The sequence below is a fragment of the Caloenas nicobarica genome, chromosome 1 (genome assembly GCF_036013445.1).
Source record: "Caloenas nicobarica isolate bCalNic1 chromosome 1, bCalNic1.hap1, whole genome shotgun sequence".
NCBI lineage: Eukaryota > Metazoa > Chordata > Aves > Columbiformes > Columbidae > Caloenas > Caloenas nicobarica.
This window is the reverse complement of record NC_088245.1, coordinates 194,803,879-194,820,642: the sequence shown is the minus strand read 5'-3', so window position 1 is coordinate 194,820,642 and position 16,764 is coordinate 194,803,879. Positions and strand designations below refer to the sequence as shown.

The 16,764-nt window shown below is 35.4% G+C and overlaps 1 protein-coding gene across 3 annotated transcripts in view; it reads left to right on the top strand.

Annotated features, from left to right (window-relative positions):
• TNFRSF19 (TNF receptor superfamily member 19) overlaps positions 1 to 15,456 on the top strand; it is a 70,255-nt gene extending 54,799 nt beyond the window's left edge. For 2 of the 3 annotated variants that reach the window (XM_065644412.1, XM_065644420.1), the window contains exons 6-10: positions 5,423 to 5,587; positions 6,855 to 6,980; positions 7,752 to 7,854; positions 10,351 to 10,751; positions 13,162 to 15,456. In XM_065644412.1, the coding sequence (XP_065500484.1) occupies positions 5,423 to 5,587; positions 6,855 to 6,980; positions 7,752 to 7,854; positions 10,351 to 10,744 (788 nt within the window). In that variant the 3' untranslated portion in view covers positions 10,745 to 10,751; positions 13,162 to 15,456. The remainder of the gene's footprint in view (positions 1 to 5,422; positions 5,588 to 6,854; positions 6,981 to 7,751; positions 7,855 to 10,350; positions 10,752 to 13,161) is intronic. The other variant, XR_010606960.1, reaches the window with a different exon arrangement.
• Positions 15,457 to 16,764: the final 1,308 nt, after the last annotated feature.

The following is a 16,764-nucleotide window of genomic DNA, read 5'->3' as shown; positions in this document are numbered from 1 at the left end:
GCCATTTTAAACATAAAAGGCTGTCAGCAGTTGTAGTCTGTGAAAATACACAGTGTGAGAGAAATGGTCTTGGAAACAAATAAATCAAATTCCAAAGATTTTCATTTATAAGCACATTTCTCAGGATTTCCAAACAATGGATAAATACTTGAATAGTCATTTTCTCCCCTAGGGCTTCTTGGTACATTTATTAAGAAAGTAACAAAACCAACAAAATAAAACAAAAAAGTTGTAGGGCACTAACTTGGAAACTAAAGGCTTTAAAGTCAGCACTTGGAGTACATTTGAAAAATGTGGTTTGACATGATGAACTTTTGGGTGTAGGCCATGCACGCAAATGGCTGTCCTTTTGCAGATGTTGGGAGACTTTCTCTCTCTGTGTTTACCACAGTCTCCAACAGTAATGTTTAATAAAGCTTCTTACCTCCTACTTGAAATATCAGGAGAAGGGAGGCAACCTTCTGCCTTGTAAAGACTAAGAAATATACTCAGGACCACTTACTTTCCATTGATGTTAATGCTCAGCAGTATATATATAACATGTATTATATATATACACACATCTATAATACGTGTAGTATCTGAATTATATAAACACACATATTTATTCATAATTCATTCTTTTGGTTGTTGGGGACTAAGTAGAGGTATTGCCTTTTTACTTTTAAATGTACACAAACGTATTTTAAACATTTTTCAAAATGAAGGAGTTTCAAGACAAGCCACGTCGCCTTGTATTTTCCACGGATCAAGAGCACACATACAGATAGCTGCTGCAATTCAGCTGGCAGGCAGTAACTTGTTAGATTATTGTAATTTGAGGGTATGTCTGAGCCCTTAATTCTTGTCAAATTCAGGTTGATGGCACTGACTGGTGCCAATCAGCATAAAGGTGGGAAACCACTTTTTATAACAGGCGAATGCTTCTTTCCCCTCTCTTGACCAGAAATAGCCATATTCCAGGAATTAACAACATTTTCATTCACTTTTGTATCTTCTTTTCAATCCTCATAGTAAAAGATAGCACTCTGTCCAATGTTACCATGTTATCACTATCTAAGCGGAAATTTGATTAGCTTTGTTTTATTGAGTAAACCCTCTTTGGGTTAGCACTGACTTGACATGGAAAGAAAGAAAACCCAGACATAATCCACATTTTATTTTCCTCAACTTTGGTAATTATTATTGTTATATTATTTTTTATTATACCCATGGAAGAAACATAAAATGTTGCAAGCTCTTTTTTCACATGGTTAATCTACCACAAAAAGCTTTCTTTTAGGCGTTCTGATTCCAGTAGTGACTGTAAGTAATCATGGTTCTGACAAAAAAATCCAAGAAAATAAACATGAAATAAGTGATAAAGGAAGCCTTTTTACATTTTGTCCTGTCTCTGGTTGTTTGGTATAATAGGCTGAAAATTCAACTACTCTGTTTATTGGCAAAAGTTCTAGTGATACAGCTGGCATTCATATGTTCCGTATTAGCTGAGTTACTGCTATTTAACCATCTTAGATTAGCAGAAACCTCACTTGCTTTTAAGAACCATACCTTTGCATATACTGACATTACAATGCACTATTGGTTAATTAAAGGAAGAATGTGTATTTACGCTTCCTGCTCAAAATTATGCAGGAGACATCTTGGTATTTTGGGTAATTCTTCTGTAGAACTAGCACATTTCCAGAATATGTTGGAACTAAGATTTAGAAAAAGGAATCTGTTTCTTAAATGAAATATAGTTTTTGTTTTCTTTGTGTGATACATAATATGCACATGATTTCCAAAATCATAAAACAATGTGCACCTCCTTGCGCTGTTCTTAATGTATCACATCCCATCCACAAAGGGTTTAATTACATATTTAAGTTTAATCATGTAATAGATGTAAGTGCAAGTTTAACGTTTAAGATGCACCTCCTCGCTTTACTGAAATGTGGCCATTAAGTCTGTGAGCCTGAAAAGAAGGAGAGGGTTTGTGAAAGTGCATACATATCCGCGTAACACTGAAAGCAGAGTTCAGCAATGCCCAACGGGCCACTTCTACAATAGCAATCCACTTCTGAAATGTTGGTCTCTGCAGGGAAGATCACTATCATTATAATTAGAGCTACACTACAATGGACTGCTCACAGTAGCTATTCCAAAAAGTTCTTTGAAGGTGAAGATGAGTGGTAGGCATTCTCAGGAAAATGAAATTGCTTTCTCAAGTAAAAAAATAAACTAAAAAAATCAACCAAATAAATAAATCTTAAATAAACAGCTAAAATAAATTTATTTTTTGCCATCTCAGTGTAAAGTCCAATGTCTGTAATTCCGGTTTGGATGTTGCTGATGGGCACTAAGGAAATACATGTAATTTGTAATTTCCCAGGATGCTACTAATTATGAAGGCCTGATTTGTTAGAACTGCTTAGTATTTTGGGGTAGGTACATTGATACAGGTATTAATATACATATTATATATTAATATGAAAAATATTTGAAGATATTTTGATCAGGTTTTTATTTTCTTGTTTTTAAATACTTGTCCAGGGTGTATTTACCCTTCTAAAGACTAGATCAAACACTTGACTACAATTGAAAACCCAATATCAAAGCATACTCCTTGGTTTTCACACCACAGCCACCACATGTTGCTGTATGGATAGCTTTTTTGTGTATAATTTTACTGCTTCTCACTGAATTATATTCTGGAACTTTTCATACCATGCAGAAATTTCTGCAGTCTGTTAAACTGTAAACTTAAAACTACAGCTGCAAGAATCCTAGAAACTGAGTAAAAAGCTTTCTCTGTGGAAGATTGCAATGCTGCTGCCAAGAACATTGAAGTTACGACAAAAAGATTACAACATTGGTTGCTTTTTCTTTTAAATAACAATGAAGATCTGGAATAGTGGTCATACCACTTAGCTCTGTGAGTAATAGGAATTACAGAAGAACATAAAGAGAAGGGTAGGTAATAATTATTTAACAGGAAAAGTACCAGAGATCCTGAATTTAAATTGTACTATATTATCTGAAACAGAACTGATAAATAGGCTATCTGCTATGATAATGCAAATGATAGCATTTCAGTACAAGGACAGTATCAAAATGTATTTCTAGTTCATGTAGGAGACTTCAGCCTCTTTATTGACTTGAGTTTTGAGATCTGCTGTATTTTAATAACTCAGAATCACAGAATGGTTGAGCTGGGAAGGAACCTATGGAGATGATGTGGTTCAACACCCCTGTTCAAGCAGAGACACCTTGAGCTGGCTGCCCAGGACCATGTCCAGATGGCTTTTAAGCATCTCCATGGAGGGAGACTCCACACCCCCTCTGATCAATCTGTGCCAGTGCTTGGTCACCCTCACAGTTTCCTGATGTTCAGAAGGAACCTCCTGTGTTTCGCTTTGTGCCCATTGCCTCTAGTCCACAGAAAAGAGCCTCTGTCCTCTTCGCACCCTCCCTTGAAGGATTTATACACATTGATGAGATACCCCTCGAGCCTTCTCCAGGCTGAGCAGTCCCAGGTCTCCCAGCCTTTCGTCACGGGAGAGAGGCTCCAGTTCCTCAGTCATTTTTGTGGCCCTTCACTGGACTCTCTCCAGTAGCTCCAAAAAAGATCTGCTGTAAATTTGCTCTCCACACTTCTCATGTGACAGTGGAACATAATAGTACAAATCAAAGGTAAATAGAAATATTCAAGCAGATGTAGATGCAGTAGCACTTGTTTTTCTTCACATTGAACAAAAATTCTTCTGAATAATAGCTGTGATCTGACCTCTCCACTTTTTTATATTCCTCCACTTACCAGCAACTACGTGATACTAAAATCCACAGAAATTGTCTTTATTTGAGAAGTTGTACATATTTTTTCTTAAACTTGTGATTATTTCCTATAAATTAATATTTTCTTTGGTGTAAGTGGTCTGAAGACTTAGAATTGGATCTAATAAAGTTGGTTTTCAACATATCTAGCTTTTTGGCAATTTGCCCATTACAACAAAGCAATATGGTGTTGTAAATGTTTTTCTGCTCACGTTTGATATATGTAGGGGAAGTATTCCTGAGTAATAGAGTCCAGTTTATTGCACTAACTAAGCTAGTAAGTTAGTTCTCTCCTGCTAGTATTATATTGCAGTTAGGATCTCGAACAATTGTATGTATGTACAATTTTATTAGAGGTTTTAATGTAGTCTGGCAGACATTTATCTCCCAATTTAAACTTTTGACTGCATGGACCATTTCTTGGGAGTTATAGTGTTTAGGTTTTAAGCAAAGATTTTCAGGGGGAAATAGGCTTGTTATTTTCTAAGTTAATAAAATATGGTTTGTGTTTTTTTTAAAATTTGCTGTCAGAGAAATACTCAATATTTTGTTCCTTTTCTCATGAAGTACTGTTTCATTGATGTGAACTTCAAAATAGATCGAAAGAGGTGAGCTATCAGAACTTATAAGTTGTTAAAAAAAATATTAAAAAAAGGACTGTCCAAAGAAAAGCAACGAAGCTGGTGAGGGGTCTGGAGCACAAGTCTGATGAGGAGCCGCTGAGGGAACTGGGGCTGTTCAGTGTGGAGAACAGGAGGCTGAGGGGAGACCTGATCGCTGTCTGCAACTACCTGAAAGGAGGGTGTAGCATGGAGGGTGTTGGTCTCTTCTCCCTTCTCTCTTCCAACCTAAATAATTTTATGAATTTAATTTTAAAAGACCATTTGTAATTCAAGATCATTTTAATAGTTGTAGTAAAACTTTTGATACTTTCTTGCTTTCCATGTAAAAGTAACTGTATTTGTCAAAACTAGAAACATTGTTTAAGTCTTTACTAACATGGATGTAAAATCAGTCTCCTGAATTTTTGCTAGAGATATTGCGTGTATTAAAAAACTATCACTGAACGAAAAGAAGTTAGCACAGTTGAAATCCTAGGTTTGATCCTAGAAATGGCCGTGATGTCATGACATCATACAACCAAGCAAAATGGTTTGACCTTCTGTGGGTGTCTCAGTTCTCAGAAAGTTTCCACATTAAGGGAAGTTCGTGTATTTGTGACCCCCTCTAGTGGATGGCTTTCTCCGCTGTCCACTGGGATATGTTCTCCATGTTAAAATCATCTGCCATCATTTAAAATTGAGAAGTCTTTGTTTTCATGGTGAAGATCTGATTCCATTCCCATGGATGGTCAGAATGTGTTTGTGCTCATCTCCACTCATTACCACTCATCTTGCGATATATTTTAATACGGGTTTTTTTTGTGATGTGGTTGCTCATAATTGTATCTATTTATACGTGCAACTGATGTTTATACATTAGCAGTTGGAACATCCTTTTTTTTCTGTGCTACAAACCTCTTTTATTTCCCAAACTTTCATTTACATGAATGTATATTCCTGAAATGTTTACGATTTGCCTTGATTCTTATTTAAATTTATTTCAGGTACCACCAAAGTAAACCTTGTGAAGATCCCATCAACTGTTTCTAGCCCTCGAGACACTGCTCTAGCAGCTGTTATATGCAGCGCACTTGCGACAGTGCTCTTAGCTCTTCTTATTCTTTGTGTTATCTACTGTAAGAGGCAGTTTATGGAGAAGAAACCAAGCTGTAAGTTTCCAGTTATTACTGTTTCTTTGTAATATTTATAAACCAGTATTAGATTGGCAAATACCTCTGTAGGTAAATAAATGAAATTTCCACAGCATTCAAACAAGTTTAGCATTGAGATGAGCAAGCTAGCAGAAGCTCAAGACTACGTATCCATACACGTTTGCCAGGTCAGTTTGAGTGTTCCAGCTTCTACTGAGAAAATGCTGTGCAGATGTCCAGAAATAATGCAATTGCTTTAATTCTGTGCCATACTCTGTTAGACACTGCACAGATATAATGTGGACCATTTGGGATCCAAGCTGGGGTGTCATTATGGAGTTGCAGTGCCAATGTGGAAATACCAACTTGGAGGATCTGTGCATCACATGCCATTGTGAAACAACTTAGCTCGTCAAGATAATGAATGTGGACAGTGCAGATAGGAGATTTGTCATTAAAAATTTTGATTTTATAGGCATATTCAAGATGAATTAAGTGCCTAAGCCAGTTAGATTTATACATTAAAAAAAAATCCGTAACAGCTCATCAATGTTACTCATAGATTGTTTATAATAAACATTTTTCTGCTGCTTAATTTAAATTAAGAAAAAGTCAAAAGAGCTCTAGTTCCCATTTATCATTTAAGAAACTTTTATTAAAATATGTTTATAGCATCTAATGAGCACTGGATGTCAAACAATAACAATAATAACTAGGAAGAATCAGTGTTATCACTGCTTAAAGCACAAGCAAAAATAAAAAGATTCAGAGAGGCATGGTAAGAATTTTTCCTAACCTAGAAGAGGCTTTACAATGGAAGTTTTAAGAAATTCAGACATAGGGAATTCAAACTTAAGTAAGTGAAATTTAGTAACTTGTTTCCCTTTGCCTAAACTTATACAGATTAAAGGAAATCTGCTTTTAATATAAAGCTCTTTAAGACAGCATAAACAAAATCCCAGTGGCTGAAAGCTGAATGTGGAAAATTTCAGATGGGAATCACTGAGAATCATTAAACACCGAGAAGATGTAACAGTAAATAAGATATACTCTCAAATCATCATCAAAATTAGAGCAGATGTCTTCCTAGAAGAGGCTGTAGTTGAACCAGCTGTCCTAAGGCTTGTTGCAAAATCTGTGGTTTATATAAAACCACATGATCAGTTGGAAAATGTATGGAAATACTGTATAGTATGACATTTAAGTATTCTGTGAAGATAGGAAGCTCCAAACAGGAAAAAGAGTATAATTTACTAATATATATTTTTATTCATTTTGTCCAAAGGGTCTCTGAGATCACAAGACATTCACTACAATGGCTCTGAATTGTCATGTTTTGATAGACCACAGCTAAATGAATATGACCATAGAACTTGTTGCCAGTGCCAGAGAAGCACATCACAGACATGTGGTATGTTAGGTCTACTTAAAAGTGACTTTATGGCATGATGAACATTTATCTAACACTTGAGTTGCAACATTTAACTTTAACTACAGAGCTAACGTTGTCAAGTACCCTTTGTCCTAGGCTAATTTCTCAATAAGCACATAGAATTTCCAAGTAGCTATTTGGTTATGGTATTTTTTTTTCTTGTTTTCATTCCAATGACCCTTCACTTTAGAAAAAAGTTTTAAATGTCTATCGTCTCATTTCTTTCTGATAAAAATAGCACTGCATCTGGCTTTGAGACTTTAATTAGTGTGAAGAATTTACCAGACAGTATCTAAGAACATGATATGAACTCTAAAGGACATTAAAAACTTGAACAATTCAAATCATTGAGATTTTGTGAAGTAATTTCAGAGCAGATGCATTTATGACATGGACAAATACATAATTTAAGACAAGAGCACAGGCTTAAGTACCATCCTAATATGTTAACTCAGAACGTGATACTTCCTCTCACGTGTATCTAATTGAAAAGTAAATTAATTTTAAAAGCAGATATTCGTGACTGGCATCTGTATTACTCCTGGAAGAATGGCTTGGCTTTTATAAGTAATTCCATTTTAAAGTAATAAATTAAAGAACCCATTTTTTTGCAATAAGAATTCTCTTTCCTCAATCTATATATTATAACGTAACTGGGAAACCAATACTCAGGTTTGAAAGAGTACAGAGGCTAAGTTTATACAGAGCTTTAACACTTTTAACATTATTAAATTAATTTTCATTCCTTAGGACCAGTTCACTTGATTCCATCACTGTGCTGTGATGAAACCTGTAGCATGGAGCACAGCAGTCACAATTGTGCTTTCCACTCACAGACTACACTTAATGAAAGGTAACTTAGTTTTATAAATTTATAAATTTATAGATGTCTATTAAACATTATGTATTTCTTATGCAGTCAAATTAATATTTATACAGATACAATAGCTGTTTGGAGTGGAATGAGAGATTTTGATGAACTGTAGCCATGTACTTCTGTTTTGTGCAAAACCAGGTTTATGGTGAAAAGTGAGATTGGAGTATTACTTAATAAATGCTGACATGATATATCCATTTCTCTGACAAAGAAGTGATTTATTTCTCTCACAAGCAGACAGTCCCCTTTCTCCCTCTCTGGGAAGACCTTACAGCAGCCTTCTAGTACCTAAAGGGGACCTACAGAAAAGCTGGAGAGGGACTTTTTACAAGGGCATGTAGTGACAGGACAAGAGGTAATGGCTTTAAACTGTAAGAGGTGAGATTTAGATTAGATATGAGGAATAAATTCTTCCCCGTGAGGGCAGTGAGGCACTCGAATAGGCTGCCCAGAGAAGTTGTGGATACTCCGTCCCTGGAAGTATTCAGGACCAGGCTGGACAGGGCTTTGAGCAACCTGGTCTAGTGGAAAGTGTCAAATCATTCTATGATTTTATGATTCTATGATTATTCTATGGTACCTTAGAGGCTTTGGTGACCCCCCTCTTCTGCTGCAGGTTAGCAAGGTGCTGTATAAACCTGCGAATCTGAGAGGATTAAAGCGCCCTTTAGAAGTGTCATGAAGGTTTTCTTTTTCTTAGAAGCTCTTAATGACTGTGAGATTTGAAAGATTTAGTTTTTAATTTCTAACAGATTGTAACCATTAGTTTCTTGTGATCTGCTGAATAAAATACAGTAGTAGAGTAGTTATTTCTACAGCAGTACCATGAGCTAAATATATAAAATTTATGGTGTCATTCAGAGTTTCCTGGTTACAGATTTTAACACAGGATGTATTTATTTATTTTAGCTAGAATTGTTTTCCATATAAGGTTTAAATTGGTCTCCAGCTGTCTTGTTCTTATGACCACATGTAACTAAAAACGTAGAGGCAGCTTCTTCATAGGCAGTTTATGCAAGGTGACTTAGTGACCAAAGTACAAGATACAAAATACCTAAATTTTCTATAATAACTTGTTTAAATACCGGCAAGCATGAGTCATCCTTTTATACCACTAAGGCTGACAAATTGAGAGTTGTGTACTTTGTGAGGGATCATTTGGTTAAGACTTTAAAAATAAATGTCATACCCATGCTATGTGGACATCAAAGATCCTGTGGTTCCTTCCAGAAGTAATGGAGTTTGCTTGAATTTTCTTTGCCAAAATAATGTATTTCCTTCAATTGCGGTGCAATGTCCTGACTCTCAGCCTCATCTATGAAAATGCTTTGTGTGTATATCAAAGCAATTAAAGCATAATGTTTCAGAAATTAGTAAGGCTACTTAAAATTTCTTATAGGCAAGGTTAATTTGGGATGAGTTTTGTCACAGTAATTATTACTGTATATCAGACTTAATAAAGCCTTTATATTTTATAAATCTGTAGACAGTTTTTGGAAATAAAATGTATTAGTATATCATTTTGGGGTTTTTAATACTTATTTAGGTATACTATAGTAAAAAACATTACTGGGCTTTCAACAGAGATAGGCATGTGTATTACACTCAGACATGTCAGTATCAACATGTACCTTAAATACATTTGAGATAGACAGCATTGAGTTTCCACTTCCATTTTCTCCCATTTTCTGTAAAATAAAAATGACCCTCGCGAGAATTAAAAATCCTTGCCCTTCATTAATATTCTGTTCTTTCCACATGAAAGACGATACAAAAAAAAACTTTTCATGTTTTGAAGGCTAGACAGAACAAACTGAAAAATCTAAAGTGAATGCGTGTTCAGTATAAAATCACATAGATACAAGGAGTTTCAAACAGTCTTGTGTATTCCTTTTTCCCAATCTGAACCCACTTTACTTCTTTTACTTCCATTAGGTATTTGTCTAGCCTGTGGTTTGCTTTTTGTTTGTTTGTTTGTTTGTTTTAAAGAAAACCTAGTGTTGGAGCTTCCACAGTCTCCCCAAACATCTTTCTTGCTGCAATTTAATCTTGTATCTTGTTTTAACCCCCCTCATGCATTGTGAACAAACAAATTCCTTCCTCTTTGTGACAGTCTCCGTATCTGAACAGTATTATAGTATTTTTTGTCATATTTCTGTTATTTAGACGATAAACAACCCCAAATGTAGTTCATGTTTTCTAAAGCCATGAATTCACAGCATGAAAAGCTCTAGGCATCCTCTTTACGTTTAGTGGTGTTCTCCAGAGTTTTCTTCATTTCCAGATGAAGAACAAACTATTCCTTTTCAAAAGAGCTTGTTTGTACAGGGTGCCTCTAGAGTATTACCGTAATATAACCCTGTTAAACCATCTTGAAATACCTGTAATTATTATATTAATGACAATAATTACTATACTGATAATATTTTCTGGAATGCTTTTGAAACCATGTCCTTTTTTACCCTTTTGCAGGGCTTCTGATTCTGTTGGAGAAATGATTCCTACCTTCCTTGGGTCTCTTTCACACTCTACCTGTGGAGACATTTCAGATGCTTGGCCTCTTATGCAAAACTCAGCTTGCCGTGACAGCATTTCTTTCTGTGAATCGTATTCAGAACTGGCTGGAGGATCTGCAAAACCCTGCATTCCTGAGACTGAAAATGCGGCCACTGTTGAGTCGGATAATAAGCAGGATCTAAGTGAAGTACTTATTTCAGCTAAGGCTCTTGATGGAAACATTGCAAAGTCCTTTGAAATCTCCAAACATAGAACCTGCATAGAAGTTTCATCACCTCGGAACTCAGCGGCTGCTGAAAGCCAGCCAAATACAAAGCGTAATGGAACAGCAAATGACTCTACAGACTGATAAAGAGGTAAAAACCATAACTACAAAGGAGTGAGAATGAGTACTCAAGGCATGTAGAGCTAGATAAAAATAGAATTGTAAAAAGTTGTAGGGCTAGGATGTTTCTCCTTAGGTTACACCTAGCCATTGCTGAAAGGAATTAAAACTCTACAAGAGATCCAACAGTTTTGCATTTTTAAATCATTGACTGAATTCGAAAAGTGTAATTACCCAAACTCTAATGTTAAGAGAATGTGAACCAGAATACAGGGGTAAGTCTGTACACCAGTTAGCTTTTATCAGGTTTCTCAATTTAATTTCCAGGGAAAAAAATCAGTTTAATAGCCTTATGACCAGACTGTAATGTGAAGCTAGTCTTTGTTTATGAGGGAAGAACTGAGAACTTGTCTTTGCTTATTGTACACAAGGCATAAAAGACACGGCAAGTGTTCATCCAAAAATATTTACAAAGCCTTCTCTGAAGTTACTACAGCAGCAGTAGAAACAGGAGAATCTCAAATGCTTTTTAAAGCCATATATATTCCCATCTCATCAGACAAAACATTCTGCAAGTTTGTCCATAAAATATAATTTAATCTATAAAAACTGACTATTCCCATTCTCAGAGAAAATGCAGCTCAGGTCAAAATGAGAAGAGGTGATAAGGAATCATCTCTACCACATAACAATGTTACCATCACAAAAAAGTCAGTCTGCTGCTGCTTCATCATTGTATATTAGCTGTGCTCTGTATTTTTAAAATTACATTTTCAACTGCTGGAAGTAAAGGATCCCAGAGTACGGATGTGCACTGGTGGTGTTACACAAGGGTTAGGTAGGCTGTGGTTGGAAAGCTGAAATAGTCTCCTGTGCATGCACACAAAGGCAGGAACAGAAGCACTTGCCACTAATATTAATAATCCACCAAACTTAATTAAGAAAATTATCCTATCTGTAATTATAAAAATTTTGGGGCCATCTGCAGAAATAAAACTGCCTTCCTTTGATCCTTTTCCATTTGGTTTGAAGCCACTTTCATATTGTTCTTAAATAAGTAGAAAGTAATTAGTATTTAACAACAAAAAAAATATTCTGAAAACATGTAAGTGCAATAGTTAATTCTTTGTAAATCAAGCCTTAATTCTTTAGGTGATGTTTTCAAGAGGTAGAAGAGGAGGTAAACAGACTGCTAAGTCAGGAATTTTTTTGGCATTGGCTTCAATGGAATTCGTATATCACCCCAAAAATCTACTGCTGTCATTGAAAATATTAACCTTATCTATGTTGCACATATTTTTATCCATATATTATTTATAATATATGGTTTGTCTGTAACAATGTCTGGCACTAAGTGCCCGTGTCAGATAGCCACTGGCATAGTTTCAGTTTGGTGTATACCAAATATCATTAGGTGATAGCCCTGTTCTCTAGGTATGTATAGAAAGGGACAATGGTATCGCTATAACTGCAAATATCGATGCTGCTAGTTCCTAGTTTTTCAGTGTTTATCAATGGAGCTAGAATGCTCTCTCGATGTTTTAAGGGAATATATTGCCACGTTTAAAAGATTTTTAAAAATCAGAAATTAATTTCTGGGTAGTTTTGCCCACTCAACTATCAACTTAAGAGACATGTGATTAATATTAGAGTTTTTCTATATGAAAGGAACCACAAATTTCAATCTATCACTAAAAATTAACTTACATTTCACCATATTTGTTAAAAGATAGAAAGTGAAAATTTTCTTACTGATTCATAGGTATGTGTAGAAAACTTTTATGACATTTCAGACTCCTGTGTTCTTCAATGGTTTTGTATTATTATGTATTACTGTTGAGATTTGTGTATAATTATGAATAAGCAAGATGGTTTAGGTGGTTAGGTTTTTCTTCATTTTTTTGCTTTAATAGACCTTGCTGATTCGTTTCGTACAATTCCTCCATAATCATACTCTACACTGCATCAGTACATATGCATCTTCGATGAAGAAATTCAAGTACCATTTGAGGGATGTGATCAGGACTAGGTTTACAGGAGATGTATTTTCAGGCTTAACTCACAAACTGTACAACTTTATCGCAGCCTACCTCATTTTTTTCGATTTGCCCTTCAACTTTCTTGTCTTTTTGAAATATTTGGAGGGAAGGATGTTTTTTTAGTACATATGCATGCATTACAGTCTTGCATAGGGCCATACTTTTATCATATTGGAAAATAAATAATAATGTAATAAAATAGAATATCGCGTGTTTTTATTTCTGTGTACATAAATATACATTTTAATGGGTATTTTAGTGCAGTTTCAATATTCAGGTTTAGGTGAATTTTTACTGCAAGCAGTAAGTATAGTTTTAGGTTTTTAGTGTTTAGTCAAGTATAGGAGTACACAGAGGTTTTTAATGAATTTATGTAACCACTGTTCTATCACTCTCTTCTAGAAAGCCATGCTAGTTCTCTCAGCACTGAAGCTGACTGATTCCCTAACGCTCCTGTGCTGTTTCTTATCAAACATAGTCTGGTCTTCAATGTTGCATGGTTTCAAAATCAGCTGGAAAAAAATGGCATCATTTCACACCTTCTGCACAGTTGCATCTGAGCCGTAACAGCTGTAAAGTGAAACTTCAAGGAGCATCCTGGGAGAACCATGAGGGTGGATTTATGACCTTGTGCATCTCTTTAAACAAACAAACAAACGAACTCCACAAAACCTTCTATTCCTTCAGATTCTCAAAAAGTCTAATGGAGTGAGTTTAAAAGTGCACACAAATACAGCAAGAAATATAAATACTTCAGTGTGTTTAGGTGAGTATGTTAAATTCAGCTGCAGATGTCAGAAGGCGTGGGACAAGACTTTGCCAGTTATTCTGTTTGCAGATTTATGCATCCATTAGGGGTTTTTTAGCTGGTTCTAATTTTAACTCAGTTTCCTGCTGTTGAAGGACTTAAAAAATACACGTTTCTATTTATATAAGGATCATCTATTGATAAGCTGAAGCTTTTCTTATATATTACATTATAGTCAATAAGCTAGTTTGAGGAGTTAAAGAATTTGCATGTTACGATATCTATGGTTGAAGTCCTCTCCATCCAATTGTTACATTTGTGGGAGGGGGCATTATTTTGTTAAATATAGCAGGTGATTAGCTTTAAATTAGATTTAGTTTAATGAAAGTCAGCCGTATAGGTAGAGATGTTGTCTTTAATTGGTAGTCTCAGTATTGGAACACAGCACTTGTTGTTATAGCATGTAATTTTTGGACGTTGAAATAAATGTAATCAACTGTCACATCAAAATGTCAAACTGTAGCAGGTGTGCCATGAAGGTATTAATACAATTAGACTATTACTATTTTTTAGTAGTGCGCTATTTTCAAGGGTCAAGCTTCATGGTGATCTGATTCATTTATTTAGCACGCCTTTTCATTCATGTCACTCTGTCCTTCTCACTGTAGTATTGTGTAAGTTCAATTTTTTCATGCAAAATGTAAACACTAATTCATAACACTTTTTAAATACCTCTAAATGGAAGCCTTAAAAGTTGCACGCATGCCTAACAAATCATCAACTCTGCCCTCACTGCTGTTCTTTAAGATTTTAACTGCAGTTTGTTGCACCACATCTCATAACATAATACCATTTGTTCTGCAGCCATTTTTATCCCTAAAATAGTTTTCACTTCTGTGAGTAATCCCAGTAACCTCTACTGATTCATTACATTCAACAGGCTCAAACCTGTCAGTCATGAACTCCACCAATTATTCTTTTAAGTACCCAATGTGCCTTGACAAAAGCAACACGATCAGCAAAACAAACGCAAATTCGCAATAAATATTACTCATCTTTCCACGCATGGTTTGTGTGGCAATGGAAATGTTGAGATGGTATTCGTGTTCCAAAATGGAAGAAGACCTTTTCGTGGAAACACTCAGTAGAAGGTTGAACCCGCACAAGAATAGCTGAAGCAGGAGTAGGCAGCCAAGGCAGTGAGATGCTTCAGCTAAAACCTGTGAGATTGTTCATGTGTGCAAAAATCTTGAATAACAGTTACCAAACCCAAACCAAGTAAATGAAGAAATTATGTGATTGTTTAAAATTTCTTATATGGCGGTAAATACCATGATTTGGTCACTGACAGAATAATATGCAGTTATACAGGGTGTACAATTACTCAGCTAAATACTTTAAAGTATATATTCAAATAAGAGTAGTATTGAATAATTTCTTTGGATACTTCCATACATTTAAGAAGTGACAAAACATTATTTTTCACTACATAATGCATGAAGAGATGTGTGCTTCTTTGTATATACTTTGTAAATAGAAAAAAATCCAAAGTGCATTTCAGTATATGGCAAGATATTTTTAGAACATATGGAGATTTAACTTTTCACTAATAACAGTTCTTTAAAATGTTATTTTCAAAGGTTTTGCCAGCATCTGTCACAGTATGTTTTCCCATTGGAATTTACACTTCGTATAATTGTTTTTGTCTGGCGAGAAAAATACTCATGTCTTTAAATGAGTGACAGGTAACTTAAGAGCAAATTGGGGGAAAAAAATTAAAAGAGTGCTTTTTAAATATATGTGTATATTGTGTATATACTTTTTTCTTTAATTTAACCAAATTGGTCTTTTTTATATTGCCTGTGGCAAGCAATGTTGTACATGCCAATAGAAGACATACGCTACCACCGCATTTAGACTGCCCACATATCATGTCTAGGGATTTATAGTGCTGTTTTAAATACTCCTCTAAGGAATGTAAATTAAAATGTTTTATATATTGTTTTGTAATACTTTTTCTACTTGTGAATAAAATGTTACATGAACTGGTCTTGGCTTGTTGATCTCAAATTAATAATAGCATTCTATACAAAGTTAGTGATAAATTATTTTATCATTTTTAGAATTCCATAATGGTTTAATTGTGCTAAAATAACGGTATAATTTGGTATGTCTTTGTCGTGAGATGCTTGCTTTTTAACAGTAGCATCATTCTTCAAGCTGGAGGACCTCGAAGAAGCTGTAAGTTAACATCAATCTTTAAAATCACAGTGCTTCAAAACCTTTTCAAAATTTTGCTTCTCAAGAAAGTAAAAAAAAAAAAAAGGCTGATGAGCACTACAGTATAATGTCTTTGAAAAGAAAACCCAGTACTCCACACAGTAGACTATTTTAGAGAAGGGAGATAGGTAAATAATGGGAAAATAGCTTTATTTTTGAAACAGAAAAGGATGCCCTAATCATGGCCCTGAGAGGCCCCACGGAGCCTGCACTTGTGTTGCGCTGCAGCAGCCAGGAGTGGTTCCAAACCTCGGCTAAAGAAAGAGGGAATTAGAAAATACTGGTGGAGAAAACTAATCTAGGCCATTTCTCAAACATTGTCCAAGAGGTTTATATGTTGAAAAGATTCAGAAAAATGTTACTCAAATGGGATGCTCTAGAATTTAATTTATTAAGAAAGGCATGGCATGGTTTGACTGACAAGAGTAGAGGACTGAGAAGAGTTATTTGATAATTTCATATAATTATATGACTTCTTACGGAAAAGACGTAAGAAGAGGTGACTGGAGACTGAATCCAGACAAGGATGGTAGGCGACATAGAGCCAGGTTGCTTGTGGTGGAAAATTTGTAGCACTGTTGGTTTTTATGGGAAAGTTTGAGAGAAATTGAAAGCTGCTCTGTCCCTGTCACTAGTTCAGTCTAGCAAATTCCGCAGTGGTTCTTGTCTCTATATTGCTGTTATTTCTCCAGTTTTAAGCACCTAATTCAGAGCTTAGCTGGAGAACACCTTCTCAGAACAGCAAGGTCTCCCTATGTGGCTGTGCCCATGTGCTGCTCTCCTGAGCAGTCTTCTCGTGTGTTCTGCTGAGGCTGCCAGAGCCCCAGCAAGTCTGCAAAGCAGCACATGGCAGGTGTGGCAGCTCAATTCTACCCCTTTCTGTCGATAAAGGCAGCTTTGTGACTCAGCACAGCAAGGATCACAGTAGCATGCCCCTGCCAAAAATAAATTTAAAAAAAAAATCAAGGAAAAAAATC